This window comes from Podospora bellae-mahoneyi, assembly GCF_035222275.1.
Source record: "Podospora bellae-mahoneyi strain CBS 112042 chromosome 1 map unlocalized CBS112042p_1, whole genome shotgun sequence".
NCBI classification, from domain to species: Eukaryota; Fungi; Ascomycota; class Sordariomycetes; order Sordariales; family Podosporaceae; genus Podospora; species Podospora bellae-mahoneyi.
Genome location: NW_026946359.1, coordinates 2,317,185 through 2,338,089, shown reverse-complemented (window position 1 = coordinate 2,338,089; position 20,905 = coordinate 2,317,185). Strand labels below are relative to the sequence as shown.

General features: G+C 52.2%; 8 protein-coding genes across 8 annotated transcripts; 3 read left to right on the top strand and 5 right to left on the bottom strand.

The window, feature by feature from the left end:
* Positions 1 to 153: 153 nt before the first annotated feature.
* On the bottom strand, positions 154 to 1,487 carry GSP1 (GTP-binding nuclear protein gsp1/Ran; the record flags this gene model as incomplete). Its single annotated transcript, XM_062874002.1, has 5 exons — positions 154 to 618; positions 674 to 879; positions 948 to 1,101; positions 1,181 to 1,273; positions 1,422 to 1,487. The coding sequence occupies 5 exons, from the start codon at positions 1,485 to 1,487 to the stop codon at positions 490 to 492; spliced, it is 648 nt and encodes a 215-aa protein (XP_062737102.1). The 3' UTR covers positions 154 to 489.
* A 434-nt stretch (positions 1,488 to 1,921) lies between these two features.
* QC761_107285 (uncharacterized protein) lies at positions 1,922 to 2,360 on the top strand. The gene is made up of 2 exons (XM_062874001.1): positions 1,922 to 2,117; positions 2,181 to 2,360. Exons 1-2 carry the CDS (start codon positions 1,965 to 1,967, stop codon positions 2,229 to 2,231), a joined length of 204 nt encoding a protein of 67 aa, XP_062737101.1. The 5' UTR covers positions 1,922 to 1,964; the 3' UTR covers positions 2,232 to 2,360.
* Positions 2,361 to 2,549: 189 nt separating this feature from the next.
* Positions 2,550 to 6,362, bottom strand: NAS2 (putative 26S proteasome regulatory subunit; the record flags this gene model as incomplete). The annotated part of the gene is made up of 4 exons (XM_062874000.1): positions 5,462 to 6,362; positions 3,093 to 5,185; positions 2,690 to 3,030; positions 2,550 to 2,594 (listed from the first exon to the last, which is right to left on the bottom strand). Exons 2-4 carry the CDS (start codon positions 3,169 to 3,171, stop codon positions 2,550 to 2,552), a joined length of 465 nt encoding a protein of 154 aa, XP_062737100.1. The 5' UTR covers positions 3,172 to 5,185; positions 5,462 to 6,362.
* Positions 4,758 to 7,605, top strand: QC761_107270 (uncharacterized protein; the record flags this gene model as incomplete). Its single annotated transcript, XM_062873999.1, has 7 exons — positions 4,758 to 5,501; positions 5,555 to 6,145; positions 6,203 to 6,421; positions 6,474 to 6,708; positions 6,774 to 7,001; positions 7,056 to 7,534; positions 7,600 to 7,605. The coding sequence occupies 7 exons, from the start codon at positions 4,758 to 4,760 to the stop codon at positions 7,603 to 7,605; spliced, it is 2,502 nt and encodes an 833-aa protein (XP_062737099.1).
* A 1,200-nt stretch (positions 7,606 to 8,805) lies between these two features.
* On the top strand, positions 8,806 to 10,282 carry QC761_107260 (uncharacterized protein). Its single transcript, XM_062873998.1, has 3 exons — positions 8,806 to 8,932; positions 9,008 to 9,315; positions 9,423 to 10,282. The coding sequence occupies exons 2-3, from the start codon at positions 9,152 to 9,154 to the stop codon at positions 9,559 to 9,561; spliced, it is 303 nt and encodes a 100-aa protein (XP_062737098.1). The 5' UTR covers positions 8,806 to 8,932; positions 9,008 to 9,151; the 3' UTR covers positions 9,562 to 10,282.
* A 580-nt stretch (positions 10,283 to 10,862) lies between these two features.
* QC761_107250 (uncharacterized protein) lies at positions 10,863 to 12,190 on the bottom strand (the record flags this gene model as incomplete). Its single annotated transcript, XM_062873997.1, has 3 exons — positions 10,863 to 11,671; positions 11,737 to 12,053; positions 12,133 to 12,190. 3 exons carry the CDS (start codon positions 12,188 to 12,190, stop codon positions 11,612 to 11,614), a joined length of 435 nt encoding a protein of 144 aa, XP_062737097.1. The 3' UTR covers positions 10,863 to 11,611.
* Positions 12,191 to 14,548: 2,358 nt separating this feature from the next.
* Positions 14,549 to 15,130, bottom strand: QC761_0007910 (uncharacterized protein; the record flags this gene model as incomplete). Its single annotated transcript, XM_062871871.1, has 2 exons — positions 14,910 to 15,130; positions 14,549 to 14,827 (listed from the first exon to the last, which is right to left on the bottom strand). Exons 1-2 carry the CDS (start codon positions 14,943 to 14,945, stop codon positions 14,549 to 14,551), a joined length of 315 nt encoding a protein of 104 aa, XP_062737096.1. The 5' UTR covers positions 14,946 to 15,130.
* A 5,251-nt stretch (positions 15,131 to 20,381) lies between these two features.
* Positions 20,382 to 20,588, bottom strand: QC761_107243 (uncharacterized protein; the record flags this gene model as incomplete). The annotated part of the gene is made up of 1 exon (XM_062873996.1): positions 20,382 to 20,588. The coding sequence occupies one exon, from the start codon at positions 20,586 to 20,588 to the stop codon at positions 20,382 to 20,384; it is 207 nt and encodes a 68-aa protein (XP_062737095.1).
* Positions 20,589 to 20,905: the final 317 nt, after the last annotated feature.

Below are 20,905 nucleotides of genomic sequence, written 5' to 3'. Positions count from 1 at the left end.
AACGCTCATTCGACAACTGGACCCTCACCGCCTTCGCCTTCACCGCCTAAACTTTGGTTCCTTGCCTTCTTTTGTTGATACTAGCGGCGGGGTGGGCATTGTTGGGTAGTATTCACGGATTGTTCACAGTAAAAAAAAAGACACTGCTTGAGAGAGGGGTAAAGAATGATTGCCTGCGAGACGATGTCTCAAATTGGTCTACCTAGCAAACTGCAATGCAGAAAAAAAAACCCAGATCTACCTCCGTACTTCGGTTGAGTTGGTCCTGATTGAAACCAATCGTCAAAAAGAAATATTTGACCGCCGCTCTTCTTCCTCAAATACTGAACCGACGTCTCTCAACGCTACCATACGTGAATCGTATTTCGCTCTTCCCATCCCAATGCCTGCCCGCCTGCCCTCTGTGTATGGTAGATATCTTCATTACCGGCGTTATCATCCTGAACCACCCCCCTCGAGCTTGACTAAGCCACCAATGATTCGAGCCGCTCAAAGGTCATCATCATCGTCGGGAAGGGGCTCGTGGGCGGCCTGGTTAAGCTCGGCCTCGTACTGGGCAAGGAGAGCCTGATCGACCTGGACCTCAGCGGGGGCAAGCGCGGGGGCGGCGACAAACTCCTGGATGGGATATTAGTAAGTGCTCCACCTAAATGTGACATGAAAGAAAACATACAAGGCCGGGGTTGCCAACAAGCTTGCGGGCGAGCCAGAGGAAGGGCTTCTCGAAGTTGTAGTTAGACTTGGCGGAAATATCATAGTACTGGAGGTTCTTTTTCCGGTGGAAAGTGATGGTCTTGGCCTTCACCTTGCGCTCCTTGACATCGACCTTGTTGCCGCAGAGAACGATGGGGATGTTCTCGCAGACACGGGTGAGATCACCTGATGGCGACAGTTAGCATCATATCCAGTGACCTACATTTTGGGCGCTACAGAAAGGGGGAACATACGGTGCCAGTTGGGAACGTTCTTGTAGGTGATGCGGGAAGTGACGTCAAACATGATGATGCCGCATTGGCCGTTGATGTAGTAACCATCACGGAGACCACCGAACTTCTCCTGACCGGCGGTATCCCAGACGTCGAACTGGATCTGACCGTAGTTCTGCAGGCATATTAGCGTTGGGCCGCGTCAAACTCTGGTGCGCAAGAACGAGCTTGCCCACGTGCGGGAGGTAACTTACGGTGGTGAAGGCAAGAGGGTGAACCTCAACGCCGAGGGTGGCCATGTACTTCTTCTCGAATTCACCGGTCAAATGGCGCTTGACGAAGGTGGTCTGTTGTGGGCATCGCCATGTTAGCATGCTGCCCAACCGATTGGGATATCCATCCACACTAGCAACCCCGCAGTCGGCGTCGATGCGATCGTGAAGGGAATATGTATTATGTCGGTCGACGACGAGGATCATGATGAATCGAACTAACCTTTCCGGTACCACCATCACCAACAAGGACCAGCTTGAAGGTCGGAATGGTCTGCGCTTCAGCCATGGTGTGTGATGTATGGTGATGACAGAACGAAGAAAATCAACGAGTCTGGGCAGGCCCACGTTAGTTTTTGCAAGCAAGCTGATGGAGGGGTATTTGTAGGCAAGGGTCGAAGAAGGAATGGACGGGGCTGGCGACTGGCAGAGATGGCCGCGAGGGTGTTTGCGATGGAATACGCACCTATTGGTCTGTGGGGGAAGCGGGAAAAGTTGACAGTGGTCGGGTTGCAAGAAGTGGCACCGGGGAGGTGGTTGTTGTTTTCAAAAGGCAGCTGCTGGAACCACAGCAGCCTTGACGAAAAACTCGTTGGGCGGCGGGGTGGTAGAGAGTCACGTGAGAGACTGGTCAGTGCGGCGAATTGGGAGGAACCTGTATTCACTCAAATGGAAACTCTGACGTTCCATCCCACTTTTTCTTGCCGCCAGGCAAAGGCGGGCAGGAGGGACTGATGGTTGCTTGGTAACAAGATTGGGCAGCCTCATGGTTATTGATTCACACACTGCAAAGCTGTCAGCTAAGCTCCTCCGGTGTCAACTACAAACGTCCCTTTGTGAGCCTCATGGAGAGCAAACCCCACTCTTTGCTGCCGGATTAGGTACTGCAGCAGGGGTGCTGAGGCATGTCTTACAAAAGGTCACTTTTCCTACAATACAACAACACCCTTTTCTACTTGTGCTGATTAATGTGTTATTTTAGCAGATTATTAGTCAGGTTGGTGCCTACCTGGGAGCGTATCATACACTGTAGGTGGTCGCTATCAGGCCTGTGACCATTCTGCTGGTGCTCCCGGTCCTCTCATGTAGCCCGCTGCCAGGCTGCCATGCCCTGGAAATGCGAGGCGGTGCCTGATCCCAAGATATGCAGCCCGAGCCTGAGGGAGGGGATCTCACTGATCTCACTATCCCTCTTAGGCCGAGACTAGGTGTGGCTCGAAGCCCAAGCTCAGAGCGAGCCCAAAGCAGTCGAAATCTTGAATTCCCTTTCACTACAACACTCACAATGGCAAGATATGGCAGCCCAGCAAGCCCCGACCACCCCAGTCACGCCGCGGTGTCAGTGTCAGTCTCAATTCCTGTGCGTGACCTCCTCCTCCTCCATTTGTTCGAGAAACTTTAACAAGAATATTTTGCTTCGGAGGGTTAGCTTTCCGCCTCTGTAGCCAGCAACGCCACAGCTTGAGGTTGATAAGATAGAATGCCACTTACCCCTTCATTGCCTTGGACGCACTCAGCCACTTTCCGTAGGCCATCGTGGTTCTCTCTATTGACATAGCCAAAGTTTCGAATCAAGTCCCCAGGCTTGAGTCCTGCTGTTGCAGCGGGGCTATTCTCCACCACTGTGTTAACCTTGGCAAAGGCTGGATCAGGTGTGTCGGGTACCGAGTCTTGTGGAAGGGCAACGTTGACACTGGTAGGATCGTTCACTGTTGTATCGTCGTCATTGTCCTCTAGACTGGCAAAGTGCTCATGAAGGCGCTTCTCAATCAAAGCCATCAAGTCTTTCCAGTCATTTCGAAGATGGATGATGCGTGCTCTTGTGGTTCGAACTGTAGGCTGGGTGTCAGCTCTGGCCTGTCATGCTCCAAGTCCCTTCCCTCGGCATTCGTACTTTGCGCCACATCAATATCGGCTCGGGGAAAACCATCGCGGGTGAGGAGACTCGTGTTCATGTCGACACCATGCTGCATACTTCTGGTTAGCGAAGCGCATTGCCCATACAGGTTGTGCGACAACGCACCGAGTCCAGCACGCCACCGAGTGCTCTGAGTTCGGCCTCGATGTTGTCCTTCTTGCGCTGGAGCTCTCGAATGGACAGATGTGTAGCATGGCCGTTGGTGACGGGGACAGTGGTAGGCCCTGATGGAACCGTCGGCGCATGAAGGTTGCTCATGATGTTCGGCGATACCTGGTGATAGCTGAAATGCAAGTGGCGGTGGTTTGCTGGAATGGAAATAAGAATAAGGAAGCTTCCATCACACAAATCAGCCTCCCACCAATGACGCGTTCGGCGGATCTCACAGCTCTGCAGCTCTGGAATGTTCAAGTTTGGCGGGGTAGCAATCATTGACCGCAACCAGGGCGCCTTCTGGGCAAGTGAACCCCCGCGCCGCCCTCCTCCCCACCACCACCCTGGAAGCGCGTCCCGTTCCGGCGGTACAGCAGGGTACCCCCGGCAGCAATCGCCTCCCGTGAGTCCCGTCTCATCGATCCAACATCCACTCACACCAACATTCACACCTTCGATGCGGTTTCGTGGTATATGCGGGCAGTTGATCCACACGCCGTCCCGAGATTGAGATGCCGAATTGTGCATTCCAGATCGTCTTCTCTTTCCTTTCCACCATTGCCCCCAACCGCGAGCAGATGTCTCAGTCAATCACTTCTACAATCACCGCCTCTTTCGTGTTGAATATTCCGAAGTCGGAAAGGTCGCCGCAGAGACCCGATGTAATTCTTTTGGTTCAAGATATTCCTAGGCTGAAGAAAGCCTTGTGGAACAGGGCCTGTTCTGGCAGATATCGGCGTGATCGGCCAACGCCTCCAGTATCTTTTCGCGTCGTCATTGATGCTGCCCAAACGCTTCCGGGTCCAATCGGACAGGAGACGTGGCTGGGAGGTGGCCATCGTGGCAGTCCGGATGGCGCTCCAATCAGACCCGCGTGCTGCATGATTCTCGCTGCCAGCTCGCCGCCGCTGCTGTCTCTGATGTTTTTTCCTGTCGTTGCTTGATGCATCGAGCAAGTGCTCGTCAGCAGCCAGAGGCTGCTGAGGCGCCTCGGCTTGCCCTGGCTTGACGAAGACGGTCGTGGCTGCCCTCTCGGTCTCAACTTACAGATTTTGGGTGGGTTAAACACCTCAAACTCAAACATCAAAACACCCGACCCCCCAATCCGGATGTAGGAAGCCAAAGTTTCCGTTTGGGGAGATTAGACCACCACATGTTCCTTCCACCTGGCCAAAATACATGAACCTCAGTACGTGCCCGGCGCCTCCAATGTCGGTGGCCGATCAATCTCTGCACCTTCTTGCTTCTTCGTCCTGCTCGGCCAAAACATCTCGGTCGTCTCTCCAACACCAGTAACACATCATTTTACGCTGCTGGGGCTCTTCTTTCTTCTTCTTCTTCTTCTCTCTCTCTCTCTGTTGCAGCATGTTTTGATTTGACTCGATAGACGCCACCTCCTGCTGGTTCGCTGTGTTGGACTCCTCCCCTCCAACCGGCTTGTTGGAAGACAGTTTTGAATCTTTGTTTCTTGGACCTCAACCTTGCATAATGTCACTCACGGATATCCATACTATATCGTTCTCTTCGCTACTCCCGTCTGGCACGCTCAATGGTCTTACACAGTCTGACAGGGACAGACTGGCCGACTACGCCGAGGGAGAGACGCGCGCCGAGAGAACGAAGGATTGGTGCGCTTTGGATAAGATCGATTTCATGGATGCCATTGGTGCCATGGGCACTGTGGTGCAAGAGCAGGACTTAGAGAAGAAAGTATTCATCCACCAGGGGACCACTGAAGCTGGAGTTTGTCAACACCAGCCGCCGGCGTCCGAACCGATCAAGCCGTTTCAGAAATGGATAAAGACGTTGCATAAACGAGCGTTGCGTCGTCAGGAACTGTTTGGGGGCGATGGCAATAATACACCATGCTGTCTCGATATGGAAGGGAGAAGTTCGATGACTTGGGATTCGGGGCACTATCGGCACTCGTCAGATTCGTCATTCAACTTTGTGTCGGCGGTCAAAAGCGCCAGTATCTCCCTGACAAGCGTCAGTGTCTTGACGCGCTCACGGAAAAACACGATACGATCATCTCGTGGCCACTCGAGGACGGACCGCAGCAGCAGAGCTTCCGTTTCGGGAGCACGGCTTTCTGAAGACAGTTTCTGTCAGGAACGACAGGTGGTGCTGGATCCCGCCGTCATCGAAAGGTCGCTACAACGACGTCGAATATTGGAGGAGTTGATCAGCACCGAAGAGAGCTATATTGGGGACGTGAGGTTCCTGATGAATGTTGGTATATTTGTGTATCTTGATGGACCTTTGCATATCTAATATCTGTGCAGGTATATGTCACGATACTAGCATCTTTACCGACACTACCCGTCGCCGTACGTTCCTCCATCAACCAGAACTTGACCGACATTGTGGAGCTGCACGAGGAAATGCTAGGAGAGCTCCATCGAGCGGTCCCTCACTCTGAATATTCTCAGCTCGATGTGCCGCTTCAAGCCCCCCAAGCCAACCAAGCTGCCCGTGGACACCAGCGTTGGAGGAGCCTTGATGCTGTCCCGGAGGACAAAGACGGGGTAGCATGGCTGCGAGATGTGCCCGGGTTGCTCGCAGAGCCCCAAACGGTGGCAGAAGTTGCAAAGATCTTCAAGAACAAGGCAAGCGGCACGCCCCAGGTTTTATTTTCCGAGGAAGCGTGCATGCTAACCAGAGAAAACTTGCAGATGAATCGATTCTTTATCTATGAAGAGTACGGGGCAAAGTACGAACTCATGATTAAAGATGTCGCATCTGCCCATCGGACAATGCCAGGGTGGCAGTCGTATCAAAAGGGATTGGAAGTTCTCGCTGCATCCGTGGGCTCGATCGACAGCCAAGGCGATCATTCCAAGAAGAGTCTGACCATCGGTGACCTTCTTGTCAAAGTAAGGCTGCCAGGTGCTGCGTGTGACGTTGCAGGGCATTGAAGCTAATGTTGGCAGCCGATTCAACGGGTATGCAAGTACCCTTTGCTCTTCTCCGAGCTGCTCAAGCATACGCCGGTGGTGGACTGTCCCTATTCGCACATGGAGATCGAGAACACGCTTATCAGGCTACGTGAGGCCACGGCCGAGATCAACCGGGCCACAGACGACCCTCGTGTGCGTACGGTGCTGGAGAAAACTTGGATTCTCCAGGACAGGCTTGCATTTCCTAACCAGGTAGGCATCTCCACGCTCTGTTGGCTGATGCATGCTTACAATATCTGTACAGCAACTAGATGCAACTACCAAGAACCGTATTCGGTCTTTCGGCCACATTCAGCTTTGTGGTGCCCTTCATGTCTGCTGGCAGTCCAAAGAAGGGGTGAACGGGCAGTACATGGTGGCGCTCCTGTATAAGGAGTGGTTTTGCCTTGCGACGGCTAGTAAGATCGACCAGGTATACACGATTCAGGCGTGCATCGCATTGTCAAACATTAAGGTGGAGGAGGTAGATAACGGTCGAGGTAGGCACACCAATGGGCGGAATTTCTCCTGACTGTGGATGGGGAAAGCTAACGGCAGTGTACAGGACTCCAGTGTCACACGGCGCCGTATTCTTGGAAGATTGTCTTTTTGTGCGACAACCAACTGTACGAACTCATCCTCACCGCTTGCACGCCGAAGGAGGAACTGGAATGGCGTACTCGGCTCAGCAGCCGGACCTTGAGCGTCCCGGACCAGGACCTAATGCAACCGGCCATCTTCAGCTCGCTTTCACTGGATATCAAAACACTGGGGACTGTTTTTAGAAAACCAGGTATGTACACGCGGGCCGTGATGCTATCGTGGGCAGTTACTCATGACAAAACAGGAACCATTGCCAGAAGAATATCGATACACCGAGCAACGACGGTGGGGCCAAGATCTCCTTTGTGTCAAGTCATTCTCAAAAACACGAGCGTCATCAAGGATGCGCCGACAGCGAGCTACAGCGCTCAAATCAACCGATCGCAGTCCCTGTTGGCCACAAACCACCGTATCCCGGTGTTGGCGCCTTCCCGTGGTGAAAGGGCCCGGCTTGAGGCTCTCATGTCGGATGTGTGGACCCGGGACATACTGCCCTTTCCCGGGATAACTGCCCGATCCAGGAGCGAGCACCTTGTTAGGTCGTCGGCCTCGTCAGTCATGCGGAAGTTAAGCGTCGTGAGTATCGCGAGCAGTTTTACGAAACGTTCCGCAAGCCTTGCAAGCTTGCAAAAGAATGTTACCACCGAGGAGGAAGTGACAACGCGAAATAACAGGGAGGGTGGTGTTGTCCAAACGGCGGCGGTGATGGCAACAACGGCATCAGTACGTGGGAGGTCAGAAGATGAATGTATGTCTTTTCTCTCGGTCATTCCTGATGAAGCAGAGAGAAGTAGCTCCTTTTTGCTGGCAACGGGGCCGGAACAACAGTGGGAGTCGACCGCGACGGAGGTTTTCGCAACGACGACGGCAAAGGAACGGGTCGGCGATATCACGGCCGAAACAACGACACGCACATCAGTCTTTTATGGGGAAGAAAGGAACCAGTCACGGCCTTGTACACCGATGGTGGGTGTACTGCAGCCGTCTACGAACAGCTCGCGGCGGCCGAGCTTGCAAAAGTCGCATTTTAGCGAGGCGTCGTTGTCCCGGGAAGATCTGAAGAAGGAGAACAGGCTTACTTCGCCTCCAGATTCAGTAGGGAAGACTTCGTCTCGGTCACAAAAGCTTGCGAGTCGTTGGGCTAAAGTTGGGGTTCTCCATCGCGAGGCGGTGGTGGGCATCCGAAGCTTTTTATTTCGTTGAGGGGCATGGGCGGAAAAGAAGGAAATATGATACCAGAGAAGAAGCAAGCATGAGGTTTTTTTGGTTTTTTGGTCCATCAGGTTTTGAAAAGCATTTGATACCCCCTCTTTATCGGTTGATTCATCATTACTACGGCGTCTGTTGAGGCATACATAATATGGTGGTTGTTGTGTTTACTTGGTGGGGTTTGTAGTTATGATTTAGTCACTGGCGGACACGGCAAATGGCAGCAAACGTGTTATCTGACTTGAAGTGAGGCGTTACAAGAGCTTTGCCAAGGGCGAACTGTTGCACACGTGAGATGTTTGTTGAGCCAGCTGTCAACCACGCCATCTTGGTGCTCCGTCGGAATGTTCCAGTGATCCAGAGCAAGATGGTGCCTTGAGATCAGGGGCAGTGACGTAGATGGGTTAGGCAAGCTCGGGAGGCTGCGTGAATGGGCGGGGATCCGTTTGTGGAGGCACGGGAGGGGAGCAGATCTGGGTTTTGACATGCGCGGCTGGATTTCTGGAGGCTCTTGAAGCAGTAATCGGGGACCCCTCGTGAAGCTTCCAAGGCGGCGGACCATCAGTTGGAATGAATCGTACCTTTCCTCGCTCCTTGACAGCTTGCAAGATGACACCATTCGTGTAGCCAGGTGGTGCCAAGAGAGCCGTGAATCTGGCGGGGCTGAACTTATTCATCCAGTGCCGCCGGCCATTGCGGGGCACAGATCCACCATGTGAATCAAATTGCGGGCCGCCTCGTCCCAATTAGGAACCAAGCTCTATCGTCACCTATGACGTAGTTGTGGGAGCAGCCCTTTGGTTGCTCTTATATGAAGAGCAGGAGCGAACAAAGCAACTCCCACTCACAACACAATTCCCATCCATCAACAAAATCCGAACTTTGAGAATAATTTTCCGCAAGTAATAAAAGGTTACTTGACCGGCTTCCTCCTCTTCTCTTCTTCACACAAAGCAACAACAACTGACTAGTGTTCCCCATCCACAGCAACTTGCTCCAACGACTACTTGACCAACCCCACGAACAACCATAACACTATCAACGAACAGCTCCAGCTTGCGATATACCGCAGCAGCATCTACCTGAAACACCCCAACTTTTCAGTAAACACCCCACAAACAAACCGCCAAAATGACTCGTGGAGAGGCTACCCGCGCCAAGGTTTTCTTCAAGGGCGAGCACGATGACTTTGTCGTCGTTGTCGACAGTGCTGAGGACTACCAGAAGTGGGTTTCTGACAGATCGACCCCCCTCGCCCAGGTTGTCTCTTCTTTCAAGGTCTTTGCTACTCACCGGTGAGTTACTCCTCCTCGTCAAATTTACCCCGCAATACTATGCCGGGTTGTGCGACATGAATGACGCAATAAATACACTGTGTGCAAAGTACTGACGAGAGAAACAGCCACGGTCCCCACGGCAGACTTGAGGGTGCCTCGAATGCCCTGCTTGAGAACGAGTTTGGTACTTCCAACGAGGATGAGGCTGTGATTAAGATTTTGGAGAAGGGCACACTGCAGGAGTTTGAGGTATGTGAAACTTGAAACGGTGTTTGCTTCTCTTCCTTTTCGTGTTCTTTTGCTGGTGGGAGGTGGAATCAGGCAAGGCTCCAGCATGTCAAATAAGCCACTATCATCATTTGGCCGCCGCGGCCGCCTCGCCAGTTTCGCGGATGAGGTCGCCTGTATAAGCTTCTGCTATGCCGTTTGGCTTCAGATGCGAGAGACTGGGCGGCCGGCCTGGCGACTCGCGAAACTGGGCTTCGCAGTGTGGTTTGCGAAGCCCCACGCTGAGCTGCTCGGGTGCGAGGTGGCCGACTGGCCATGTTGAGTCGCCAGCAACCATCTCATGTTTGACAGCGCTGGTGGAGGCTGGCTCATAAAATTTACTCCACGACATCAACCAAACTATACGAAACATGATCGCTAACGAGTCTCTTTGATATAGTTGCAAGAGCGCCAGGGCTTCAGAAACGATGCCAACGCTATCGGCAGCGGCAGATAAGCAACCAACATCTCACTTGCCACCTCCTGGTGAGATCAATCGCTGTCTGCTTCCTACCCATTAATACATTCGATTAAATCAATCCCAGTTACACCGATACTACTCCTGGACGAAATCACGGAATGGGATCGTTACATTGGAGCGAGGCGAAAGGTGATGGCTGGATTGGGGAATATCTTGTGAAGGGGCGTTGGAGTCATTTAACCCTAAGGGAATGGGTAGCCTTTAGATACCACGCCAGACAATGACATGATCTGAGATGACTTTTTGATGAACTGATGTCTGTTGGTGTGAAATGTGTTACAGAAGTATGCTGGGCGCTTGTGAGCCACGTGATGACGTTTGTGTCGGTGAAATGTGAGACAACAGAAAGGCTGGGCGCTACCCGCAGATGAAAACATCCAGAACTTTCGAGGTAGCCAGTGAGAAGGTGTCTCAGTTTGGTGTCACAAAGTTGATTCGTGAGCCGCCGGAGTTTTTGTAGGACATGAGGAGCCTTCTTTTTTCTTTCCGAGATTTTGGAAAGTGCTATTTATGGATTTTGAGTTTCGGCGAGTGAGTGAGAGGTGACCCAAGGGAGAGAGATTGGGAGAGGTTGTAGAATGAAATTTATACCGAGTGAGGTGTCTAGGTAGGTAAGGAAAGGGAGTGAAAATTGAGCAAGGATGATAAAAGTTGGTGAGGTTTGGTGGGATCATGGAATGGGACTGGATTTTGTCGGTGTGTAACCAACCCACTACGAGAAATGCTTTCATGGATTTCGAAGTTGAGTCCACGGGTGTGGTGAAATTGAGATGTGAAGGAGTTGGTCATGATTGAGGTTACACATGCAAAGATGGAATTTCACATCAGCCGACGATTGCCATGAAGATAGTTGTTGTCAGTGTTTACCGCAACTGAGGCGATGTATTCATGTGTTGTTGAGATTTTTACAGCTCCACATCTTGGATATACAACGCAACCCCTAAGATATCCTCCCTGCACTGCCCCTCCCGCTCCCTCTCATGCAAATGCAACCACCATCATCGCTCTGTTCATGGTAAAGAAAGGAGATGTTCATCATGATAGAATAAGAAATACTAGTATATTCATGAAAAGATAGAAAGCTTCCTTCCCCCTGCTCCTCCTCAACCTATCTCTCTCTCTCTCTCTCTTTACTGCCTGCTGCTTCTTCCTCCTCATCCGTCCTCTAAGAAGTTTGTTGGGATCTGGTATCATTTGTTGTATGTATGTACGTTTCCCCTTTTTCTTCCCCACATATCCCTCACTTCCCAAAAGGAATTATATTATCATCCCTTCTCTTCTTCCTTTGCACAGTTGCTCGGAAGTAGTGTCGGTTATTGTTGTCTCCGGCTCGGCCAGGAAGAGAAAAAGATTTTTGGTGAGATGTGGAGTTGTAAGATAAGTGGAAGAAGGGTAGAAGGTTGATATTCACACCGTCGTCGGCGCTAAACGTCGTCATTTCGGTTATGTAGGTAGGGACCAAAAAAAAAGGCTCTTTTTGGTTATGTGTTTTGCCACAACCTAAAAGCGGTTTTGTATTTGTGCTTTTGTGTTTTGAGTTAAAAATCCAGAAGAGATGATGGCTTTTTATGCCCTGCTTCCCTTTCCGCCTCGTTGTGGTAGTGTCCATGGCTTTGCGCAGATGATCTGTTGAGAGGATCTTAGTTTGATGGTTCAGGAGAGGGGGGGGAAAGAAGAAAAATAAAACGCACCTCTCCTTCACTGTACGCCCAGAAATACACCCCCAGTCCAATCACCTGATAAATCGCAGCGTTGGTACCTTGGTACAGCAGGGCGGCGGCGAGTGCGGAAAGAGGAAGGAATGCGAGACGGGCTTCGAGACTGCGGTGGATGCTGGTGCCGGCGATGAAGTTGAGGGGCCACTCCCACGCAAGAAGGAAAAGGCCGCAGATGAGGTTGATGGTCTGGAGGACTGGTATCGGCTTGACGGCACCGTCGAGGGTCTTGGTGAGGAAGTCCCACAGGATCTTGGGCCAGAAGTACCCTTCTATCGCAGCGGCAATCTGGTCTAGATTTTCTCTCATGTCAGTGTTTCTGGTCTTCGGTAGTTACCCCACCCCCTTTTTTTTTCATGAGATATAACTCACAAGTTGCCGAGGCCAGGATGATGAGCCTCGCCCAGTGGTTCTTGATAAGCTTTCCCATATTGACTGATGAAAAAGATTGACCGATGCGTTTCCAAAATTACAGTTCCTTGCTTTCGATGATTCCCCAAAAATGACAAAATCTCAAATGCTCTTTGCCGTGCTATTCCAAAATCACACAAACGCTTCGAATATGCTGATGATGCTGACGTTTCCCAAAAGTCCTCAAATTACACCACGTTTTTCGTTCCTTGCTGCCGATGAAATTACCACAGAGAAGTTGAGTCGAGAAGAAAGAGCGGCCCGGCGCGAAGTGAATAAAACCCCCAAACAATACAAATATACAGCGCTGAATAAAGGTTGTCGTCGAGACCAAAAAAAAGGAGGGCGTAAATGGGCGAGGTTCCGGACCTGCGGGTTGGGCTGAAGGCCTGAAAGGGTAGAATCGAAAGGTATGACGAAAAAGAATGATCGATATGAAAGAAGGCTATCGACCAGCGGATGCAGAAGAAAGAAGGGAAAGGCAGGAAAAGGCGAGGGAATCCCAAGAAACCCACGGCCAGCGGGGCTCCCAAGGACTAATATTGGGTCCCGCTACGCTCCGTCTGCCGAGGCCGGTGCTGGGTGGTCGTTCTCGGCAGGGTCAAGTTCAGGGAGACGGTGGTGGAGATGGCGTCCGGGGGGCGAGGTTTGGTGTATCAGATGGAGAATCGTCGAGGGGGTAGAGGGGATGGGTATGTCTCGTGTGTCAAACTCTGATTATGGTGGGCATCCGAGCGGTTGTTTCTTCTCTACTTCGGATCGAGGACTAGGCGGCCATGGGTCAGAGGCCTGGTGTTCGTCGCATGGAGGTCGCACTGGAGATCAGACAGAGTCGAAGTTTACCCAAGGGGGAGGTTTGAAGCAAAAGGGGGCGTTTGGGTTTGTATGTAATGTAGGTATGGAGTAAAGACGGCTGCTTGATCGACGCCCATCCGGGACCATGCGAGTTTAAGAAGCGACAGGGCAGGCCAGACTGGACCAGGGGAGGTACCTTGCAAGGTAGCACCTTGAGAGAAAAAGTGACCAAGTCGGGCTATGGGGCCATGCGCATGCCTGTAAGTCACAGTGGGGTGCCCTAGCGAGGGGGGAGTGACATGGAAAGAGACCTTGTGTTTTCTTAAAACACAAAGAATTGTTATGTTTGTCGATGTAGAGAAAAGGGAAAAGAAAGGGAAAATAGGATCTTCTCGATGCCTCATGGACAGCACCAGCCACGGCCCCGACCCGTCTCCCGCGTCTCTGCACAAGCGATTGTCAGCCAGTCCTCATTACGCTCGTGGCTGTTTTCGCCGCTTGAAGGCGGATTGCGGATGGCGAGCAAGATGGCGGGCGGCAGACGGTACAAGAAACGTGGATCCCCGCCCCGTCAATTGCTGGGGAATCGGCCGCCACATCTGGTCGCTCGAACAGAGACCGAGGCCTCAAGTGCTAGCCGTGAACCATCTTGCCTCACCTCGTGCCATTGTGTGCACACCGCCGCGTACTGGAACAGCGTCCATGTACCTCGTGGCCTTTTGTCCGCCGTGATTCCCCAGCAGCAATTGGGTGGTGATAGTGACTCTCCCAGTGGAAGCTTGCGAGAAATGAGGGAAACTGGTTGCTGTCTTGCTCCGTCTGGCGTGATTGGGCATGCCGAGGGCGGTTACAAGCTGGGGTCAGCCAATGAGATGGCAACCCGCCTTGTCGTGTATCAGACGCAGGGGTCCCATGCACTCTGGGCATGCGGTCCCGCCCTCTCCAGGGAACATGTATCGATTCTGTAACTCGTCAGCGCTTCACCAGCGCCAAGTGACCTTGCCCTCATCAAGAACGACTCTTTGAGCGAGCAACCAGAATTAAGCCGTGGCCAATCCACTGACAGAGCAACATGTCGCCCAGACTTCTTGCACTTTTTAAAAATACCACCAAGATTTCGATAGCATCCTTCTGCAAGCAATTACATGCTGCGGTATGCTCACCTGGAAGCAATCCTCCGATCAACCCTACCCCGTACGAAGTAGGTAAGCCTCCCACCCCTTTTTGAGCCGCCTGCAAAGAAGAAATGCCTTGTTTTTGATAATGGACGTACTCGCAGAGTTTTGACCGTCGCATCTCCTGTCGCAACCCCATCATCTTAAGTCCTGAGACCGGGTCCCACCCCTATGGCGGCCTGCTGAAGCACAAGCCGTTTGAGACGACTTTCATCAGACGAGCTTGGACCATGAATGTTCTGGCAGGGGTAAAGGGGTAGAGCAGTGATAAGCGCTGGTGCCCGTTGATGGCTCGTGCACAATGCCATTGTGCTTTGCCCGCCGCTTGCTTGCGTTCGGACACGGGCCCCGCCCCCAGAAGCGAACTGCTCGATCGTAGGGAACATGAACAGCATTCAAGATATATATTAGATAGCGTCAAACCGGCTGTTGTCGGGCGGCGCAGAGCGGGTTCGAACGTGTTCAGCTGCCTCTCTGTCGGCTACACAGCTTGAGCTATATCTATCCCGCGTGTCCATTCCGCTGCTGCTGCATACATATGTCGATGAAGTTGTATTCCGTGGCGAGGAAGACGGCGGAGCTTGAACCGAATTCAATTCATCGAGGCATCGGATGAGAAATTTCCCAGAATAGGGCGACTTGTAATCGGACGATGGACCGTAGTCTAACTTGGCATCGAGCAATTCCTTGAAGTGAAGGGTGACGAGTGAAGCATCTCGCCATTAGCAATCTCCATCCTAAGCAACAGCGAACCACTCCCATTCTCACCCTACCCGCCATATCTCCCGCCATCGACTTGGCCATCACTGGCGTCCTTTTATATCTCCGTAGCACCTACAACACAACCTTGCGGATTCCACGCGAAACGTCATCTCGCAAACAGCGGTGGGCTTAAAGTCGGCCAACCGGGAAAAGGTTCGTTGTTCGGTGGTATTTTGAATATATCCTGCACCCGGCCCGGCCATCTTCCGCCTGCCAGCCATCTTCCCTCGTGCATTTGCAGATCGGGAGAAACAAAAATTAGCGTCGTCTTTCCCTTTGGAAAAGCTCAGAGTTTGGGTCGTCAAAAGTGGTCCTGGACAGAAAAGCTGGCGGCTGGTCCCCCGCAACAATTGGATTTCTCTTCAAGACCCACATGGACGCCCGACCAATCAGACCTACCAAACAGCCATGAACGATCGTCTTGTATAAGCAAGCGCAACATTGTGCTTTACCGGCAGCAATCACATCCGGTTGGTACGCTTCTTTCAATATGTGCCTATTTTTATCCTATTTTTTTTTCCATAGCACCGGAGAGTTGATTTTGGTCAAGTCTATAAACTCCACGCTGTTCCCCTTGCTCAGCTTCACATGCCAAACTAGACCAGACCGTCCCATCGAGGTGACGAATGAGTCGACTTCGCGTTCGTATGTGAAAGACTGAGTCGCCATGTGGTGCCATGAGCTTGTGATGCCAATTTTCTTCATGATGTGATGATGTTGCCGGGCAGGCAGTCGGTTGCTAGCCTTCGTGATAAGATCAGAGTAGCATGTCAAAAGCGCTTGGAAGCAGAAGGAGCTGGCTGGTCACGTCAACTGGGTCGAAGGATCGTTCGCCTAGCTTGACTGTTCGAAAGAGTTCATCTCGTCTTGGTTCGGCCGATCAAGCGGTCTCGTCAACGCCGCCATCGCCGCTGAATTGCGTGCTTGCTTGCCGACCCCGCGCCTTGTGCCGCACGGAATGGTTGTGAGGTTGAAGGCCGTCTCCGGCTCCTATCTACTTGGCAACTGTCTGGGGCGGAGTTAATGATGGGGGATTATGGCTTTCACAACCCTGGTGTTTTTTTGACTAAATCTATTGCATTAAATCCAAAACCATCATTGACTGAAGTGAGGCTACTTATGTCTTTTGGGAGGTTCCCTTTAAACCCCTAAGCCACATCTACTCCTTCGTGACCTCCCACCATTCGCGCCGCAGCTGATCCAACCACTCCTTCTTCACCGTGACCCCATCCTCAAACGACGACGCAGCAATGTATCTCACCTCATCAGGAACAGGTCACACTCTGTAAAAGTCGTGCTCCGGGCTGCATCTGTAGTACATCATCGACCTTCGTTGCTCTGGGTCCTTCAGAAGTGCCAAACACTCCCCACACCAGTTGATCACCTCTGGACACACCTCGCAATCATATAACTCGGAAACCTCGCCAGTTTCCCTCTGACAATGGTCACAGGTAAAAATCCCAGCATCCTCGTCGATATTGAGAGGCAACTCGTTTGTCTTGGTGGGAGAGGCTTCAGGTGGCGTCTCCTGGCTACGAGTCTCTGCCGGCGGATCAGCCAGACTCAAAGATTGGCCGTTTCCCGCATGGTCCTTGTTATTATCGCCGTCATCTTTGCTCCCTCCTTCTACCGCGCTCTGCTCTGACTTAGCCTTGACACCACTGAAGAGAATGGCCAGAATAGCAGAAGCATTGTGCTTATCGCCCGCATGCAGCAATATCTTGGCCAAGTGCTGCAAACCGCTGGTATCGTTCGTGGGATCATCATCATCAACACTGTTCAGCCCCTCCAGAACTGCAGCGCGGAAACACTTCCTCCACACCGATTCCTCCACACCGATTCCTCCACGCCCTTGTAGACTCTCGACCACCTCCCCCAGATCATAGCCGGATAGTCGGTGCGGAACAAGTCAAAGCCATCATACCCCTCCTCCACCCCGGTGGAAACCTCGACAGCCAGCTCCCTGAGCTTGTCCGCGCTGAGCGGCCGCAGACTTTGGTTAGCTTCCACGACTGAACTGCCGTGTCAAAATAATGCTGCGAGAGCCTGTTTCTCGCCCGTTTCTTCCAATTGGAGAAGTAACTTTGAAAGTTCCCCCCCTTCGCCGACAGTCGTTCCAAGAACATCCCCCAAAGCTTGGCACCCTCCTCCCATAGACCATAATAGTGATATTTGAAGGTGGCTATTTGGTAGGGAAGCCAGACTTTGATGTAGTCACGTGCATCATCAGCGTCGACAACTTCCAGCGCTTTGTCAAGGGCGTCCAGAGCAAACTGAGGGCGACCATTCCGTACACAGGCGTTGCCCATCTGCGAGATTATGTATTCGCCGTGAACGAGCAGGCGAACAAGCAAGCTTGTCCCCTCACGTTGGTGGTCCTCAAGATCATGCAAGCTCTGGAGAGCCCACATCAGCTCTGCGTACTCTCCTCGCTGATCGAGTTTCGTCAGGTACGTCGTGGTGGCCAGGATGGCATACGGCTCCGTCTGGAAGCCTATCCTGGCCGCCGTGTACGCCTTGTCTTCATCTCCAATAAGATCGGCCCATTCGCCAATCCGAGGCCAGAGATAGGCGCTGATCCAAGTTGAGTCTTCTGGAATGGCGTTGATGGCCTTTTCTTCCCACTCAATGGCCTCCTGGTACTTGCCTTGGCTTCCAAGACACTGGGCGAAACCTTCCAATGCGGGCCAGGCATCATCGCAGAGCTCGATGGCTTGTTTGTAGTGATCAATAGCTGAGTCATAATGCGACCCTTCTAGGAGCATCCAGCCTAGACAGGTATGCCAGTGCACATCCTTTGGCCGTTTAGCCCACTCTACGACGTGTTCCAATCGCTCCGGTGTGAGAAGCTCAAAACCCAACCAACTCCTCCTAATTCGAACTCTTGCTCTTCCGTGGGTGGTTTCCCATCTTCAGCCTGGAGCAAACGTCAGTAGTCTTTAAACTTGCAAAGACAATAGTGATGCTCTTACCCAGCTAAGCCACCCGTGAAGCAGCCAGGTCACCCAGTTCCCCTTATCGGCGTAGGTTTCTGCACTGAAATCTGGCCTGTCGAACCACTTCTTGGACGCAGCCTTCATCATGGGCTGCAGGAGAACAGGGAGCGACGCAGCGGCCGAGAGAATCCACACCACAGCATCGTCCTCGTCGTCCTCGTAGTTTTCCGTCATGAGATCTTTAAGACATTCCGCCTGCCTCAGCCAGCCTTGAACGATTTTGAGGTATTGTCGGTGACAATCCACATATTCCAGAATGTCCGATGCGACCCGTGAAATTCATCATATTGCAACACCGACTGCAGCAGACTGAGACATCCTTTCTCGGTCCCAAACAGCCAGTAGAGCCCCTCAACTATCTTGGCCGCATCTCTGGGAGCAACTGCGCCCTTATCAATCTCCTCCGGGTGGTACGGAAGGTGGCTTAAGGGGTAGTCACATAGGAAAGCAGACTCGGTTGGCAACGCCAGCGCCAGACGAAGTATGTCAAGACAGGTAATGACAATGTTGACATGGGTGTTTTCGGTTTCGGGTATATCGATAACACGCGAAAGTCTCGTGTCTTGGGGGATCCTTCTCGTACTAGATAGTCTCGGATGCGTGTGTGGCAGAAAGTGACGCGGGACTTCAACTGTTCAATGTTCAGCCACTCTAGCATTTCGCTAAGAGCTTCAGATTGAGGCTTTAGCTCAGTACTGGGATCGCTCTCATCATGCGGTCCAGAGTTGGGAATGGACTTTGTCTTGGCGCGCGAAAACAATGCTGTATATATCGCCGTCCTCGTCGTCTGAATCGCCATCCGAGGCTGTATCCTCATCATCATCCTCATCGTCGTCGTCGGAATTGAACTCTAGAGTGACCTCATCTTCGTAAGCAATGGAATGGCCGCCCGCTTGGTCATTGCCATCTCCCACCCCTTCGTTCGATTCTGTTGGAAGGAGAGGATCGCGATCGTCAGGGAACTTCAAGTCGAAAACTGAGGACAGTGTGCTGCGCATGTGTTTCCAGAGCAGGTAGTTCGTCTCCAGAGCAGGCAAACTTGTAATGAGTTTCAGCTCCCCAAACAGCAGAGGCCTTCTCGAGTACGTCATGAACAGAAGCATCTTCCGCATAACGCTCTCGTCGATTACTTTGTCCTTGTCGATCCGATCGAAAACCGAAAAGATCATGCCGTCCAGGCTGGAAGGCGGGTGTTCCAAAGTCGCCTTGATCTGTGGCAGTTCTTTCTCGATAAGACTATCCAACAAGAGCCGGGCCCATAAGAACACCCCTTCCGCTCCTTCTGATACCGTCTTCAAGATTTTATTGCCTTCTTTCTTTGCTTTCTTGACCCCATCGGGCTTTTTTGAGGCCAGCTGGAGAAGGACCTTAATTTCTGGGAGTCGCTTGCGAATGTAGCTGTCGATGCCACTCTGGTTCTTGGTGCGCGACACCTCGATGAAGTATGCTTTCTCCAGCCGTTCGAATTCCACATCACTTTTCAGAGAACCCCTCCCGATGATGGCAAATCTGATGGCACGGTGGCTGTTCATGTTTCGAGATACGACCAGATCCTTCATCAGACCGAGAATGGTCCTCTGAGTCTCCGGTGTGGCTTCATCTAGACCGTCTACTACGATTGTGACGGCTTGTGTATCCTTCCCACCAGGCTGGTCGTAGTAGTGCAGAAACATATGATTCCAAGTCTGTTCGGCCACGGCCGTCAGGCTTCGTTGCTTGCAAATGTTGATGGCGTGCTGCCTGAAGTTCTGGTCCTGTGCTGCAATCTGCCAGGCCAGCGTTTTGAGAATCACGTTGGCGTCTCTCAAGGTTTCGTTGTTCTCCTTGACAAAGAAGTAGGCTACAGATTCGGCAGGCACGCCGTTACTGACGGCAAATTCGGCTTGCTCAATTAGCTGCTTGACGATGCTCGTAGAGAGGAAGCTGTTGCCAGCTCCTGGGCCACCGAAAATCCACAAAATCGAGGCGTTACGGCTCATCCATGACTGGAATAGAGGTTCTTTCTGAAGCCATTCGTCGGTGTTTTTGAGGAGGTTCCATTCATTGGTGTCGAAGGTCGCCTGGACGTCATCCCAGGCCGACGTATCGCAAAGGATTTGCCTCAGGCACGCTTCATCCTCGTCCTTGGATGCCTTGTCTGCGCTGTTCTTGACAAGCTCCAAAGTCTGGTTTGCTGTGTTGCTGACCGTCTTGGCTATCTCCTCAGTCCATTGAGCTGTTGTATATGTCACGCCGAGGACGTATCTCTGTTCGCTGCCAAGAATGCGATTCAAGTCGTCGATCTTTGGCCACAGCGCACCATCGATGGTGGCATTGACATATTGGTCTAGCCTCTCCGTGAAGTCGTGCAGTTCCCGGAATACCTGCTCGGCCCAGTCATGAGCGCTGGAGACGCCTTCGCAAACTTTGATGAGATATACGGCCGCGCCGAGAACGGCACTCGTTGCAACACCGAGGTCAGCTACTGAGGCGGGGGTAACAGCTATTCTTGCAAGTGTTGAGACTGGGGCAACGAAAGTCTTGAGTGCTGACCACAGTCGAGGCTTGTCAGGACGAAAACGTCGAAACTCGGCTCCCGAATCCTCGATAACTTTGCCCAGCTCTTCAGGGCTAAAGATGTTGCTGAGGGCAGAAAGACGCTCAGGACCAAGTGGCCATGCTGTTTCCTTGGTATACTCGTTAAGAGCATCCGCCCAGAGCGAGCTGATGTCGTTTTGACCGTTTCATGTTGGTGGGTGATGCTGAATATCGTAGGGATGGCTTTGTTGCTCGATATACAAAGGCCAAACTGAGAGCGCGAAGTCTTGTGAGGATTCAAACATGTAACGCCATAGTTATTTATTTGGCCCCCTCAACTACGAGTGTGATAAAGGGACGAGGCTGTATGCAACAGCGCCGCCTGTCTTCTTCACCTGGAGGGTTGTGGTTCTGGGGCGGGGCAAATAGGAAGCGACCCCTCTCATGCAGTCAGCATTTTCTGGTGCCGAGATGCAATCGGCAGAGATA